The sequence below is a fragment of the Triticum dicoccoides genome, chromosome 7A, assembly GCF_002162155.2.
Source record: "Triticum dicoccoides isolate Atlit2015 ecotype Zavitan chromosome 7A, WEW_v2.0, whole genome shotgun sequence".
NCBI classification, from domain to species: domain Eukaryota; kingdom Viridiplantae; phylum Streptophyta; class Magnoliopsida; order Poales; family Poaceae; genus Triticum; species Triticum dicoccoides.
Genome location: NC_041392.1, coordinates 262,964,926 through 262,981,450, shown reverse-complemented (window position 1 = coordinate 262,981,450; position 16,525 = coordinate 262,964,926). Strand labels below are relative to the sequence as shown.

Below are 16,525 nucleotides of genomic sequence, written 5' to 3'. Positions count from 1 at the left end.
AGAATTGTTGCTTGCTAAAAGAAAAGCAGACGCACTTGAAGCACACAATTACGTCCATGGCCAGCCATTTCTTGTTGGCGAATACTTTGATGAGTGCAGCTCCAGTTGCCGCGAGTTACATGAATATTGCATGGATCAAATGTCAGAAGTTCATCACCATTTGCTAGTCCACTACAACAGAGATCATTTCCAACACAACGTTGGTTCCATCACTGTGAGTTTCGAGGACTTACATCTCTTCTTCAACTTCAACATGCTCGATGCCACTCTTGTTAGATGCGTGATTTTGTAAGTACTTAACAAACTCTTATAAACTTCTCCGTACAAGGCTGTAAATGATAAACAACTAACTGCATTTTATTCCTCTCAGGGGATTTAACCCGTAGAGAAGACAAAGTGAGAGTGTGTATTTCATAGATCCTGCATTAGCAAATGGCACAACATTGCATGAAAAGGACCGACGGGACTGGGCCGTTAACACGGTCGTCCGTATCTTTCAAAACATGTCCCATGCAGAATCATTTCTCTAGCTATATCATGAAGGGTAAGTCAAGTAAACAACCACGCATACACTGATTGTCTTTCAGATTTCGACATCATTCCTAAGTTCATGGCTTTCTTAATATGTAGCAATCACTGGATATTGGTATTCATTGTTCCATAGAAGAACATAGTTTACTACATCGATTCTCTCAGAGAGTCAACAAACGCTCAGGATCTGACGCATCTTTGACAATTCTTGGATAGGTATTGAATTCTATGATGTTGAAATTAATTTGCATTCATATCTGGTTCAATAATTGATGTTGTCAAAATTCATCATCATTTGCAGTGTGCTCGCATTGTTGGAAACTAAAACAGGGAACCTGTTCAAGAGGAAACTATCTCTGCAGCACGAGATCGTTTCTCCAGTAACACACTGAAATCCATTATTTTCGGAAAATTTATCCAACAGTCTGCAAATACCTTTCCTTATGCTAGTCAAATGTCCAAGCTTCTAAATAAACCTCTTTCTATTTTGTCCAAAGAAAAAATAATACATCTAACACCGGTTAGGTTGTTCCTAACAGGACAAATACATGACTAATTCTGTACAAAATATTTCAGTGTCCTTAGCAAGAAGCAGGGACCAACCTTTGTGGATACTATGTTTGCAGACACATGATCTCCATCTGCAAATCTGCTGATAGTTGTGACGATCCTCACGAATTTGTATCAGTAAGTCTATCTTAAATAATATCTTCTACTCCACTCATATGGCACATTCTGATCTTAAAAATACTACAGCTCATCTTAAAACCGAGGACCCCTGAACCGCTCCCGGCTGGTGAATTACTGATGGTTCGGAGATTTATCAGCGACTTTTTCCTGGATCACTACATCAATCCCACTGGTGAGAATGAAGATTTCAGCATGCCTTCTCCTGAAACATTGAGTAAGAGTTAGCCGCTAAACGTATAATGCATGGATCCATTGTTTTCCATCTGATAAGTTTTTTGTATTTCCTACACTATGACTAATTATGTAATGCATACATGTGTGGACAAATCATTGAAATTTAGCTACCATATGTTCAATTGCAATTGTTGCGAAATCTGATGAATGTTCTTCCTGTGGACACTATTTATTCAATTGAATATTGTGGCGAATTTGCTTTTTGCGTGCCGATTCAAAATGGGATATTTTAGTTTTAACCTGGGAATTGCTCCGCACATGGTTCAAGTAAATGAGTGTGTGCAATCCATGTCGGAAAGCATACGTCAATCGTATTGGAACCATCCGTGATACACAGCAGATTGCAAACGATTCGCATCGATACTACGTGTGCATAGGTTCTCCGGAACCATTTGTGATATCGCATTATCGCACACGAGAACTGGGATTAAACCGTGCCCAATGCAAAATACAACCCTAGTCGTATTTTTTTCAGGAAACATGTGGGTTCCCAAACGAAAAGCACACGTCACTCTTGCGGCAACCGTCAGTGATACCTAACAAATCACAAATGGTCTGCAGCACTTGTGTGTGTGCAAAGGGGCTCCTGAACCGTTTGTGCTAGAACATTATCGCAGACGGTAATTGTTGGAAAATGTGTGTGATGGAGTCTAGCATGGCAGACGGGTTACGCAGAAAACTCTTGTGCGATAGGGCACAAACCACACACAGTTCATATGTTGGCCCGTGTGCCTTACATACTGTTTCCCAAATGGTTCGTTACGACAGACCGTATGGTTTCACTGCGTCATTGGAAACGCTTAATCACCGATACCAAACATGTGAAAGAATTTAGTGTGTGTTGCATCGCACACGATTACATTTTGGAAGGCCTCTGGATCACTGTTCCATATCACCGACGGTTTCTGGGTCGTGTGGAAGGACCCCCTATCGCACACACTCACTTGGCGATGGTTCCGAAGGCCGTCGCAGAAAGGGGTAAAAAACCATTTGTTTAGGACCGACACACACCAGTGACTACTAATCCAAACTTGGACACTTTAGTTTGGATTAGTAGTATTTTCGATCCGCACCATGTTGCCTCCACTTGCATTTAATCCACATTTATTTCACCCTACTGATATATATAATAACTCATCATGCTCATAATGATATAATAACTCAACATCGTTTTCATAATAACAAGTTATACTCATCATCATCATAGTCATCTAACAACTTCTACTCGTTATCATAATAACAAGTCATACTCATCATCATCATAGTCATCTAACCAACCGTTGTTAATTGTTCTTAGCACATGATCATGAGTATTAGCTAGGACCTGCTACCCTCTCTAAGTAAAATAGCATAAAGCAACATAGCCCCCCATGAGCTGAAGTAAGAGGAAACGACCCCCACGACAACAGTCGGGATTCTTCCTCTCTGATATTTCGACAGTATATGGTGGACACTCAAGTAGCATTGATAGACTGAAAGTCAACCCGTGAGATTAATCAACACTATGGCAAAACATATATAGGCGTTAGACGACTATTGAGGATATGCCGATGATCTTGTGGGTGTCGTTGAGCGGCACGTCGGTGATCTTCCCTACACAAAATAAAATAAATATGTGAGCCATGCTTGATACGCTATCCAAATCTTTATTATTGTTCACCACGGGTTGACTTTCAGTCTGTCGAGTCTTCCTTCTCACGTGGTGTATATGGTGGGCACTCCCTCTCTAATATGTTCGACCGTCGGTGATGGTCGCTCCTCCACTCGTTCCCGAGTGCATTACACCAAAATGTCTAGCACATGAGAACGAAGGAAAAGCGACCCCACGACAACAGTCGAGATTCTCCTTCCTCTCTCATATATGGTGGACACTCCCTCATTGATTCTTCGACCGTCGGTGATGGTCGCTACTCCTCCTTCTCGTAGTGCATAACAAAGGTCTAGCACAAGGAGAAGAAGGAGAAGCGACCCCATGACAACAGTCCGTGTTCTTCTTCTCTCATATATGGTGGAGACTCTCGCTCACTGATTTTTTGACTGTCATGTATGGAGCCCTGACAGACTTAAAGTCAACCCGAAATGTCGTTTAATTCTCTTTCTAGAAAATCCGAGGCACTCGATATTTCCTACATATTCTAGAACAAGTCATGCTAAAATTCACGGAAAAATCCGGCATGACCTTTGCTAAAATAGGACATATCGAGCTACTGAAATTTGTCGGAACGAATATGAATCAACACTCCGGCAAAACATAGGCCACTCGGATTTTCCCTGAGATGTGCATACACATTGTCATAGATACTTATCTACTAGTAGTACATCTATGAAACCACATAGACCACATATACCATGTTTACTCAGTATAGACGATGGTTGTCGACTGGGCGGGTGTCGTCGGTGATCTTCTGGGCGTCATCGACCAGCTCGTCGGTCATCTACGAACCCTAGGCCACATGAGCACTCACACATGAGCATTCAAACTTGTTGCTCATTGCATTTCAATGGTTCCAAATATTAACAAAAACATTTCAATATATCTTATAATCCAAACATTTCATTCGGACAAGAAGCATAACTAAATAGGACCATCATACACTTACTAAATACCCTAGTTCGACTCTAGTTCTACTCTATTCAACACTTACTAAAAATTTCATTCGGACAATATAGGTCTCTCTCTCTCTCTAAATTTGGCAATGTGATGTTGACATGACAAACTACCCTAGTTCTACTCTATTCAACACTCACTAAAAATTTATATTACTAAAATTGCTATACCTAATTTTTCTTACTATAAACTTTTATTACTAAATTTAATACCTAAACATTTGTATTATTAAAATTTCAAAAACAGAGGGATCAGAGGTGGAGGGAGCAGGAACGAAGGGAGGGGTGAGTGAGGGAGGGAGGGAGGAGGACGGATGAAGCAGTGAGGAGGAGGACGGACGAGGCAGGGAGGAAGGCGGGACTGAGGAGGGAGAGGAAGGTGGAAGGAGGGAGGGAGGGATCGGGAGGTGAAGGGATGAGGAGGGGAGGGAGGTGGAAGGAGGAGGGAGGAGCTACCTCGGTGGAGGAGGAGCAGGAGGGGCGGGCGATGGCGGTGGCTAGGGAGGGCCGGTGCGGGGGAAAGTGAGAGTGGAGTGGAGAGGGGAGAGTGAGGGGCGGACGCGCGGAGAAGATAGGATGGGTTTAGCAGCAGCGCGTGTTAAGGGACAGCACTACTGCTAAACGCCATAGCAGTAGTGCGGGTTTGGGCGCACACGCTACTGGTAACTTGGGCCCACAAGCCAGGAACATTAGAGCGGTAGTGGTAGCGCTGTTCGGCGTAGGTGCGCTATTGTTATTAGTTTAGCAGTAGCGTGTTTTACCCAGGACGCGCTACTGCTACGGGTAGCCTCGGTGGGTTAGGTCAGAACCACTTAGCAGCAGCGTTGGGCGGGTGACCAGCGCTACTACTATTGGTTACCTGTAGCGCTTGTTTACACCTCGCGCTAACGCAAAGTAGCAGTAGCGGTTGCCCTGTACCCCGCGCTACTGCTAAGATTCTATCTATAAGGTTTCTCCTAGTAGTGTAATCTAGTTCCCCAAAATGACATTGACTTTTCTTTTTCTCTCGCGCCCCCTAAACTTTCACAATGGAGCCACATCACCCTCTCAACTCGAAAAACAATTATAGTACATAATCCCCTCAACTTTCTCAAATCAAATAAAACAACCCCTCGATCATCTTAAGCTATTTTGGAAGGCTGAACTTTGATAATTGAGCCACACCACCCTCTCAACTTGAAAAATAGTTACAGTACATAATCCCCTCAACTTTGCAAAACCAGATAAAACAACCCCTTGAACATCTTAAGCTATTTTGCAAGGCGTTTTTTGTGACGTGGATAGATGACTCCTTATTGTTGGTGCAGAGTAGCTTTTCATCGAGGGCACTACATCCACCTTGTTGCTCCTGTTGATATGCCATCACCGAGACGCACCTCAAGCTTGCCGCTCTTGGCGCTTATCCATCATTGCCATTGGCTGCATCGAAATACCGTAGCCAGCTATGTCAAAAGTATACCGATGGTAGAAACATATGGTTGCAGGTGTCAACGAAGTCAAGGAGGAGGATGGTATCAGAGCTCATGGCAACAACAGTGACACAGAAGAAGTCCAGGGTCGATGAAGTGTATAGGGATGGAGACTTGGGAGGTCCATGGGTCCATGCGGAGGTCAAGGGACACATGCCCTCCCTGCGACGGCGCCCCTCACTCGTCCATCACGTGTAGTGGCTCACATGGTAGCTCACTCATCTATTAGTGGGGTCGGACTAAACTTATGCATGAATGGGCCACCATGTGGTGCTTCCGGATTTTTTCTACAAATTATGCCAATAATTCCAATAGAGTTAAGGGGAAAAAATTATCACGCATAGCCACTCTAGTAATATAATGTATGTTCTTTTACACGCAAGTAACACAATAATCTTGAGCATCAAATACAGGGTTCTGAAGTTTTCATGACACAAAAGTTGCATGCAAAATAACTGAGGATCTTGACTGGAATAATCCATCACTCGAAGTAGAATACATGCATATATGCGGCCGGCTGGGTGCCGCGTATATACTTATTTTTCACACTTTCTTCGCCGTCTTCAATCAAGGCAACCATGGGGGCATGAAAGTAGTCATGCATGAGCTATTCAGGGACTCAGGAGGGTACCTGCGGAAAGAGGGGATTAAAAATCAGTTGAATGGCTAAATATATATATGGAGGAAATGCACCTCCTAAGTATGCAACAGTCTTTTATAACAAAATATATGAAATTCGCCCTACAGAAAGTACTCTGCCGCAAAACAATTATACTCCTACAAATTACAGCTGCTACCTCGACAGGTTAAATTTATATCAAACTTCAAACGTAGGATGAGAGTAATACCCTATGTGAAGTGTGGGTTCACCAGCTGCATCAAGGGGGTGGAAGAATCCATTGCCGCCGTGCATCGGCGGCTGCACTTCCGGCTGACGTTCATAGCTCAGTACATTGTTGTTGTGCTCCCAGAGCTGCTGCCCATGAACCTGGTTGCTCTCCTCCAACTGTATCTCTCAAAACAAAATCAAACATTACCTAACCTGTTCGTTTTAAGAGTACCAGTCATGGATTTCTTTTTTTTTGCTAGTTGTTCTCAAAGAACAATTAGGGTTACGATGAGTAAGAAAGTAACTGTTTCATTTTGATATCCTTTGAGATGAAATACATATGGAATGTTGCTACAAGAATACATATATGAAATAATTAGACTTGCAATCGCAGAAGTACCTACTTTTATTCGAAGACATTTATTCGCCTCTGAAAACATTTGTTCCTGCATGTTTAATAAATTATGGAGGTCATTCACTAAATAGCTTTTAATACTGTTGGATTTCTGAGAGAGCGTACCCTTCTCTGGAGTTCTGTCAATTGGTCAACCATATGTTGTGTCTAAAATAAGGGGGAAAAAACTTGTTAGGGCGCAAAGCAACCTCATAGTTGTATACACATAAAGGCATTAAGAAAATAACGTAAAGATTTTTCATATGGAGAGATATATCTACTTCAAAAGGAAAAACTCACACTTATTAGCTGGAAAAAATCACTTGTTAAAAATTAAGTAATCAGTACCCTTGTTGTTCGAATGTGCTTCAAGGACGAATCGAGTTGCTTCTCAAGGCTCTCGAGCTCTTTTATGCCTAAGGAATCAAGATCTTCACCAAGCAAATTCCTGGATAAGATGCAAAGAAGTGGTTAATTGTGCTGATAAAATTATTATTTCACCTTTCGACTACACTGAAAAGAAACGATACTATGATTAAAGGGTAAACTCGGATTTGTTGGAATGGACAGGATCACTGGTAGTGATCCATATTAAGTTGAGTATATGCGTACTTTTACTTTTGTGACCTTTGAATGTCACATTTGCAAGCACCAACAGTCTGGTAAAGATCCACCAAACTCATAAAAGTTACTACTACCTCCATTCAAAATATAAGACGTTTTTGAGACGGATGTAGTACTTTCTTAAAGTTTCTATTGTATTCCATTTTGAAGGAATATTAATTGCAGTTTGATGCTCAATCTGACAATCACTCAAGCAATCAAAACAATGACTAGTTACTGCACTTAAATTTTGATCATCACTAAAGATATGGTTTCTGATGGTGATATGTTGCAAAAGAGCAACACATTTTGCATTCGTAATTTCTGCTGATTTTAGTTATTTTATATTCAAGATAATGAGTGATAAAGCAAGAATATAAAAGAAAGTGTTAAAATAGCTCATTGAAAACACAGCTTACCTTTGTGTTCGCTGTAAATTATCAACCCGTGCCTTTAGTTTCAGGTACTCATTGCGGCTGTTTTTCAGTTGCTGAAAGGAAATAAATAACATAGCACAACTTTACTTCACTAAGAATGATAAGAACAGCAATTTATTGAACATTATGCATCATAAAATTACAAATATACGGATATAATTATGTAAAGAATTAACTGACATCACATGTGATTCATTTTCGCCTTAAAATAACTAAAGAGTGCGTACTTTGTAATGACAGAGAGATTACTTTTGACTCCATCGTATCAAGTCATGTGTAATTTCTTGCATGAAAGAGCACAGGGCAGAAATCAGCACACTAATAACAATTATAATTAGGAGTCATTTTCTGTCACCCTGATGTGTGGTCAGTTCATCCTACCAATTGTAGTGCATGCTTACATTTAAAGATGAAGATGACCCAAGTTTGAGTTAATGGGCTACATATTCCGTAAACCATGTGTAATATATGAATTTGTGTATTTTTAGAGTTTGAGAATCATGGGGCCATAATAGGAAGTGTTTTGGTATATTTGCATGCTTTAAATATTCTTGAGACCTTTCGGGGGTTGCAGATACTTTCCATGTGATATGCATATGATTAATTCCAAACCTAGAATATCATTTATATGTAGGAACAGCTGGTAATATACGCGCTGAAAGTACGGAGATTTTTACAGCAAATGTAATTAAGTAGTAAAAATCTTCTTGCCAACTCATGGGTAACAGGTTCTACCTCATTTTCTCTGTTCTGCACAGTAGTTTCAGGTCCTGCATAACTGCATTTTTGATACTTGTCGAGTGTCTTCGTCATGCTACAACATGTCCAATGGCAAAAGTTATATTTCAATCATACTCCCTCCGTCTTAAAATAAATGTCTCAACTTCGTACTAAGTTTAGCATAAAGTTGTACTAAAGTTGAGACACTTATTTTGAGACGGAGGAATTAGGTTACTAGATATATATAGCCAGACACCAAAACCGCATGACAAATCTATATGTGAATATTAATGTTAGATTATTTACTGCAGAGCTAGAACAGATGGTGAGGATAAGAAAAGGCACGTGCCAAGTGTAGAGGTAAAGATTCTATGTGTCAGTGGCTAGTACTCTACTTCGCAGTTCAGTTGGGCCTCTAAAATGTTCTTACCACAGTACCAGCCCACGAATCAAAATATCCACCGTGACGCCACAGGATACGCCTGATGAGAAACTTACTTAAACGGTACAAAGTGATAATGAAGGTTACCCGCAGAAAAACAAGTGGTAATGAAGGGAGTGGAGTAGTGGACAGCTACTCACTAAGAATTGATCGAGAGAAATGATGCCCAAACTAGACATCTTTCGAACATGAATTAAGTAACTCTATTTTTTTGTTGGTCGTAAAACTATCTTAGGAGTATCAGTCCGTAACTAATGACCCGTGTTCTCGTAAAATTCTACCCAACCTAATTTTGGGTTGCTAGCATGTGGGCTAGCTTTTTCTTGGATTCATATGTCAGCCGCTCCAAAGTCAGGGAGTTTAAGTTAAAGAATCTCTGTCTCAAATCAAAAAATGCACAGTGCTGCAGTGGCGACATGAGATAACTTGTTGAGATGCTGACTTAAAAATAACATTATGTACTAAAAGAAAGGGGTACACAATAGTGTGTACCGAGAGCAATAACACATTAGAAACAAAAATACAGAAGAACATAGGGTGTACGCGGTTGCACCAAGGTTGTTCCTGACTCCCCGATCCTTGCGTACCAGGAATCTTCACACTAAGTGATGAGTAATTTTCAGTCCAGCTTTTTAGTGCAAACCACACAAAATATATGTGCTAGTTTTATGTGTGTGCTAAAATGTCATACGCTCCCATGAATGCTCACTTGACAACTGAGTGAATGGATGCGCTCGAGGGAATTGATTGAAATTTAACATTTTTTTGGCTAAAGAAAACCTCAATTAACAAAAAAAAACACGTAACAATAACTTATATTTCTGCAATGCAAGTTAATTACTTCTACTCCTACCTAACACGTGGTGCACACAAGTCAATTCAGAAAACATGGAGTCAAACTTTGTGACTTCACAAATTGTTTACACTGCTAAGGAGAAAATTAGTTTATCTTGAACAAAGCACTGACAAAATCGTAATAATACTTTTCTACTGACATGTACATTATAAATAAATATGCTAACGATGGTATAATGTTTAAGACAATGTGTACCTTGGGAATACTTGTAAGTTTGCAATATATACTATAGGCAATTGTATTGTACAAGATCTTAGGTAGGTATATGGGCGTGTCCAAAGTTAGAATCAACCATCTTTCATGCATCCATTAATTAGTTCTACTCTCTCGGAAAGCTAGACCAACATTCAAAAATTTCATCATCCCTTAGATGATGATACACTCCCACCAAAGACACTGACTTCAGCTTTGCATGGAGTTTCACATGTACAGCATCTAGCTACATCAACCTCCGTAGAACATAATTTGCTAATAACTATGAGATGTATAGCAATGGTTGCTACTCACCATGCACATCTGTACACAAACATTTAGTCTTCTGTTTGCAACTTCATTTTGTTTCTATGTTTCTCATCCAAGGTCGGAACCTTCGTTTCGGGGTTACCATAGAAGAAATGGTTTGTAATTAAGGAAACCACCCCACTGGATGCCCGCAAAGTCCACTACATAGTTAGATCAGGGAGTGTCTCGACCGGGAATCCGGGAAAGTACGGTGCACCAAAATGACCAGCAGGGAGGAAACCCTAAAACCCACGGTATTGGGCAGATCCGGCTCGGTAGTCCCTGGAAAGCCGGCGCCAATCCGGCGGATCGTAAGTGCCCCCCTAACCTCGGGACGCTCAATTGCACAGATCCACGCGAAACAGCCGTCCCTCGCGCGCGGCACCTCAGCGACGTAGCTGGACGGAGCTTGGTGACGTGACGCGCAAGGGGACGCCATTTCATGGGCAGATCTGGCAAGATGACTCGCGCGCGCACGATTTGAGCGAACGGACAAGCGCGTGTGTATACCTCTGGGTGCTGCAGAACTCGTAGAGCTTGCCGCGGTTGGAGAAGACGATGAGCGCGACCTCGGCGTCGCACAGCACGGAGAGCTCGTAGGCCTTCTTGAGCAGGCCGTTCCTGCGCTTGGCGAAGGTGACCTGGCGGTTGATCTTGTTCTCGATCCGCTTCAGCTCCACCCTCCCCCTCCCCATGGCTGACTCCGCTGCTTCCTCCACCTTCCCCGTCCCTAGCTAGCTATGCTGCAGCAACCATACACACACACCACCACCACCACCAAGCGTACTACTCGTAGCAACAAGGGAGAGGAGGGGAGGAAGATAAGGGGGTGGGGAGGAGCAGGCAGGCAGGCAGCTGGCTGGCTAGCCTGGTAGGGATTAAAGCGAGAGATGATGGGTGCAGGGGAGGAGCCAGTGGGCACAAGGGGGGCTCCGCGGGGTGCCGTTTTTGGCAAAGGATGAGTAGGGGGGGAAACCCTAGAGGACCAGCAGCGTAGCGCGTTTCCGGAAGGCTAGGGATGGGATGGGCCGCGCGTCGCGTCCGTCCGTCCCCGTCCCCGTCGCCATCCATCCTTAACTCCTCCTCCACGCCCTGCTTTATTCGCTAGCTTTTTGCACTCCAAGCACGGCTAGCTCCACACACACAAGCACGCTCCCGTTCTGCTCTCTCTCTCGCTCGCTCGCTCTCTGACACGATCACACCGAGGCGCTCGCAAGACATGGCGCTGCAGCGGATCCGCAGGAAGCCGCGGTGAGGGATTTTTTCAACGGCTGGTCGGTTGGCGAGCCGTCCGATCGGCGCGGCCGATGGCCCTGCGGTCGACACGTTGTGCGTTGCGGATCCTGGCTGGCTGCCCGCGTACGTAACATGCATGCATGTCCCGGCCCACCACATATGCGCCCACAGCGGAGGTTGATGCGTCTTCCCCGGCCGGGGTCCGGGCCCGTACGGCGGCACCCATCGGCCAAGCGACCGCACGCCGGTGCATTCATGCATGGCATGGGCACGAACAGCCGATCCACCGGGAGGACACTGTTGCTTCCATCTGCCGCGCACGAAGACGACGGGATCCCCGGGCCGATGTTCCTCGGCGAGTAAAATCCTCGATGAGCAGAACCAAAAAATGTGGCTGATAATTCGATCGGTTCATGTGGCGGGTGCGGACTGGCATTTGCTGCACTAATCAGCGAGAGAGCGGGCCGGCGCGTGGTCGTTTTACGACCCGGCGTAGCGTACGGGAGCCAGCAACCTTCGTGTCCAGGCTCGGGCTTGAGACCGGACAAAGGAACGTACGTCGCGCAGAGCATGCCAGCGAGTGACCGATTTGATGGCTCCATCGATCGGGCGGGACCCGGGCATTCGGCGAACGGTATGAGACCTATGGTGACGTGAGTTCGACGTATGCCGTCCAAAGGAAAATGGCGTGTGGTGAGAGCAGTGTCGCTCAAGTGCTGCCTTTGCTGATGGCTGCAAGAGTAGAGTAAACTAACGCAGTCTGGTCGTGTCGGGCCCGGTTCTCTGGCGGGAACCCAGAAGGACGTATTCCGCATTAGAGCGTGTAAACTAACGCCTAAAAACAATGCTCCAACAGATAATGTATATATATATTTTTTACTTAGGTTTTGCTCTAGATGTACAATAGCACTTGATAATTCAAATTTGCTAAGCTAGCCGTGCTCGAGCAAAACGCAATCATCCGCACGCGCACGACTAGCACCCCCAGGTACTAAACATACAACTAGCACCCCCCAACTAGCTAGCATCAACTACAAGATATAATCAACACTACTAGCATCCCTCAGGTACCAATATGAGATGTGATACAAAGACTGAGAACAAGAGATGAAATAGGGTTTTGAGATGAGATGATGCTGGTGAAGATGTTGATTGGGATGAGTTCTACCACAGTGAGAGGAATGTTGGTCATGATGAGGACTTCGATATCCCACTCCTGGAGGGAAGTTTCCCTTGGAGAATCGCTCTGCCAAAGAGTAGAAGTGCTCTGCCTCTGTTTCCGCCTCGAGACGGCAGCGGAAGGTCCCGAAAGTCTTCTTATTTATTTTCTAGGGTAAATGGCTTTATATAGGAGAAGAACGTCGGGAGGTGACCTCCGTGGGCCCCATAAGCCCAGGTGGCGCGGCCTGGGGGTGGTCGTACCCTTGCACTTGTGGCCCACCGAGGCTCTTCTTTGGTATTTCTTTCTTCCAGTATTTTTTATATATTATAAAATAAATCTATGTAAAATTTCACTTCATTTTGAGCTTCGAAGAATTGTATTTTTGTTGTAGCTTTTTCAAGTCAGAATTCTAGCTGCCGCTAATCCCTCCCCTTTGATGTATCTTGCATTTTAAGAGAGAAAGGCATTAGAATTGCATCATAATATGAAATATAACTTGAAAATAAGATAAATAATGGTGGGAAATCGTGATGCAAAATGGACGTGTCAGGAACCTCTCCTGGTAATGACACCCACATTAACCAGCATTAGCGAGCAGTGATCCAAGATAGCAGAGGATTGTGGGAGTAGCTTGGCCGCGGTGAATATCAATTCCCATTCTACATTGCATAACGCTCGATCTAGTCTAACTAGCGTGGGCATAGCTTGCTCGTTGCTCCATGTGAACTTATGGCCGGTGAGAGGAATTTCATTAAGAATTGATCTGTTAAAAGTTCTCTTAAAATGATCCATTGATACGTCTCAAATGTATTTATAATTTTTGATTATTTCATGCTATTATATTATCTATCTTATATGCTTTATATGCACTTTATGTCATTTTTGGGAAGTAACCTATTAACTCAGTGCCCAACGATAGTTCCTGTTTTTGCCTATTTTATTGTTTTGTAGGAAAATCATACCAAATGAAGTCCAAACACGATTAAACTTTACGGTGATTTTTTCTAGACCAGAAGGGACCCTAGAAGCTTCAGGGGGAGACCAGACGATGCACAAGAGAGCCACAAGCTCCACCCAGACTTGTGGCCTCCTCGTAATTCCATTTGTCCTAATTCCAAGACAATAAATTCCCTAAAATCCAAAAACCACCAGAGCGAGACCCGAAACAATAATTCCGCCATCGCATGCCTCTGTTCTTCCGCGATCCATCTGGAGGCCTCCGTTGGTACTCTTCTTGTCAGGACCCCGACTCAGTGCCACATCGATCTAGCATGTAACACCTCATATCACTTTGCGGCCTCACGCACGGTATTCCACGGGTGTCGCCTTACCTTTGCCCGGGACCGTTTGCGCCTTTTGGCACACGTATATGATAGTGTCGCTAGCATCCATATGATAAGGAGCCCGGGCTGACATGGCTAGTCGTAAACCCAAAGTGGCACAGACTTACAGGGACAGGCATCCATGACCCAGCATCGAACGTGTCGGTCATCAGCAAGTGAATCCGGGCTGTAGCACTAGGCTAGCAGGACTCCGGTAAACCGGGCTGTAGCGGGCTAACAGGACTCCGGTACCCACCGCGTGACATTTCCCCAAAGGGACAGACACAGGAACGAAGAAGGACACATGCCGGCCAGCCTAAGTGTTCCGGAGCAGTATCAAGCTACCATGGCTCAGTGGAAGCACTAGGAGACATTTCCCGGTAAGAGAGGCTACTAAGGATAAACAACTAGATAGTCAGATCCCACACATACCAAGCATTTCAATAGCATATACACAATATGCTCGATATGTGCAAATACAACACGGCATCACAACATGACTCTACGACTCAAGTATTTATTCAATAGGCTCTGAGGAGCGAGATATTACAAACAGGGGTCTCATGACCCAACATTCAGAGCATACAAATCAAAGCACAAGCGGAAGCTATCATGTCTGAGTACAGGCATCTATAAATGAAAAAGGCTGAGAAGCCTGACTATCTACCAGATCCTGCCGAGGGCACAAGATCGTAGCTGAGGTAACAAGCTAAACGTCGAAGTCCACGTGGAACTACTAGTGAGACTGAAGTCTCTCTGCAAAAACATAAAATAGGCAAACGTGAGTACAAATGTACCCAGCAAGACTTACATCAGAACTAACTACATATGCATCATTATCAACAAAGGGGATGGTGGAGTTTATCTGCAGCAAGCCAGCTTTGACTCGGTGGCTAACCTAAACTACGACTGCAAGTAACTCTTTTGAGGTGGCGCACACGAGTCCACATATTCACCAACCAATACACCACTATGGAACCGCTCCCGTCTCCCTACGAGAACGCCATCCATAGCACTCACGCTTATCTTGCGTATTTTAGAGTATCCACTTTCACTTGTCTATGAACTGATATAGGCAACCCAGAAGTCCTTTTCCGCGGACACGACTATTCGAATAGATGATGTTAACCCTGCAGGGGTGTACTTCTTCATACATGTTTCCACCACTTAGCGTCTGCACACGACATGTGCTCGGCAGACTTCAAGCGAAAGCCGACGTGGGTGTAGACCACGACCTACCTAAACACTCAAGTCTCTAGTCCAGGTTTATCGCCTATTCGGGTTCCATCCATGAGGAGATCCGGCCGGAGTTTCGCTCACAACCCCAAACGATGTGAACAGGGTTCCCGAGACACCAAACGGGCGCCCGGTACACCGTATCACAGCCCACCCCTACGGTCAGCGCTGTCCACGGCCTCCAGCATACTACAAACACCAGAAACTACTTGCAACTCCTGGACAGAGGACAAGGGTGAATAAGAAGTCGAGCGGGGTCATATTTCAGGGCCCAATGTATGGTAGTAGCTGAATCATGGATCACAAACACAGAACTCAGTTCCTGAGGACGGCTTCAATGAGACAACCCACCATGTACTCCTACATGGCCTCTCACCGATACCTTTTACCAAATCGTGTTCACACACTTAGTTCACACATAGTAGGACATGTTCACACACCTCTGATTCATCCCCGATGAATCAGACCTGACTCAACTCTAAGCAATAGCAGGCATGACAAACAAACATGAATGAGTAGGCACAACATGGCTCAAACAACTCCTACTCATACTAGTGGGTTTCATCTATTTACTGTGGCAATGACAGGTCATGCAGAGGATAAAGGGGTTCAGCTACCGCAGCAAGTAACAGTTGAATAGTTGTTGTCCTAATGCAGTAAAAGAGAGCAGGAGCGAGAGAGTAGGATTGTATCGGAATGAACAAGGGGGTTTTGCTTGCCTGGCACTTCTGAAGATAACATTGAGTCTTCATCAGTGTCAACGATCACATCGTCGGAACATCGTCTACCGGGAGGGAACAGATACCGGCAACAAAGAAGAAATACAATCAATGCAATGCACAATATGATGCATGCTATGACATGGCAATATGAATGTGTTTTGGGCTAATACACCTAGCTATGATTTAAATGAAGTTGGTTTGAGTACAAGATTCAAATTCCAACTCCATACATGATTATTTAAATGCCCTTTATTTGTTTTGTCCAAAACAGAGGACAAACATTGCTCAAACATGCATGAAAATGGTACAGATGGATTCTTTAAATTTTTCTGATAATTTTTCATATATAATTTATTTAATTTGGAGTTACGGTTGAATTTCTATGATTTTTAGAAGTTTTAAACAATTTTCTGGAATTTTCTGAATAAAAATAAATCCAGAAAATGATTTATGGCATCAGCACCACGTCACTGTGACGTCAGCAGAGTCAACTGGGCGCCCCGAGTCAAACCTGACCCGTGGGGTCCATTGGTC

The 16,525-nt window shown here is 43.9% G+C and overlaps 1 protein-coding gene across 1 annotated transcript; it reads right to left on the bottom strand.

Moving 5' to 3' along the window:
- Positions 1-5,848: 5,848 nt before the first annotated feature.
- Positions 5,849-11,193, bottom strand: LOC119329065 (MADS-box transcription factor 7). The gene is made up of 8 exons (XM_037602050.1): positions 10,824-11,193; positions 8,530-8,608; positions 7,777-7,847; positions 7,103-7,202; positions 6,881-6,922; positions 6,765-6,806; positions 6,380-6,537; positions 5,849-6,162 (listed from the first exon to the last, which is right to left on the bottom strand). Exons 1-8 carry the CDS (start codon positions 11,006-11,008, stop codon positions 6,099-6,101), a joined length of 741 nt encoding a protein of 246 aa, XP_037457947.1. The 5' UTR covers positions 11,009-11,193; the 3' UTR covers positions 5,849-6,098.
- Between the last annotated feature and the right edge of the window lie 5,332 nt (positions 11,194-16,525).

What these genes read in the sequence shown, in the direction of transcription:
- LOC119329065 (XM_037602050.1), bottom strand. Translation starts at nt 11,008, where the DNA reads ATGGGGAGGGGGAGGGTGGAGCTGAAGCGGATCGAGAACAAGATCAAC. An exon ending in GAGTTCTGCAGCACCCAGAG is followed by an intron (nt 8,609 to 10,823) that starts GTATACACACGC and finishes GACATGTTGTAG; the next exon opens with CATGACGAAGACACTCGACA. An exon ending in TGACAGAACTCCAGAGAAGG is followed by an intron (nt 6,807 to 6,880) that starts GTACGCTCTCTC and finishes TTAAACATGCAG; the next exon opens with GAACAAATGTTTTCAGAGGC.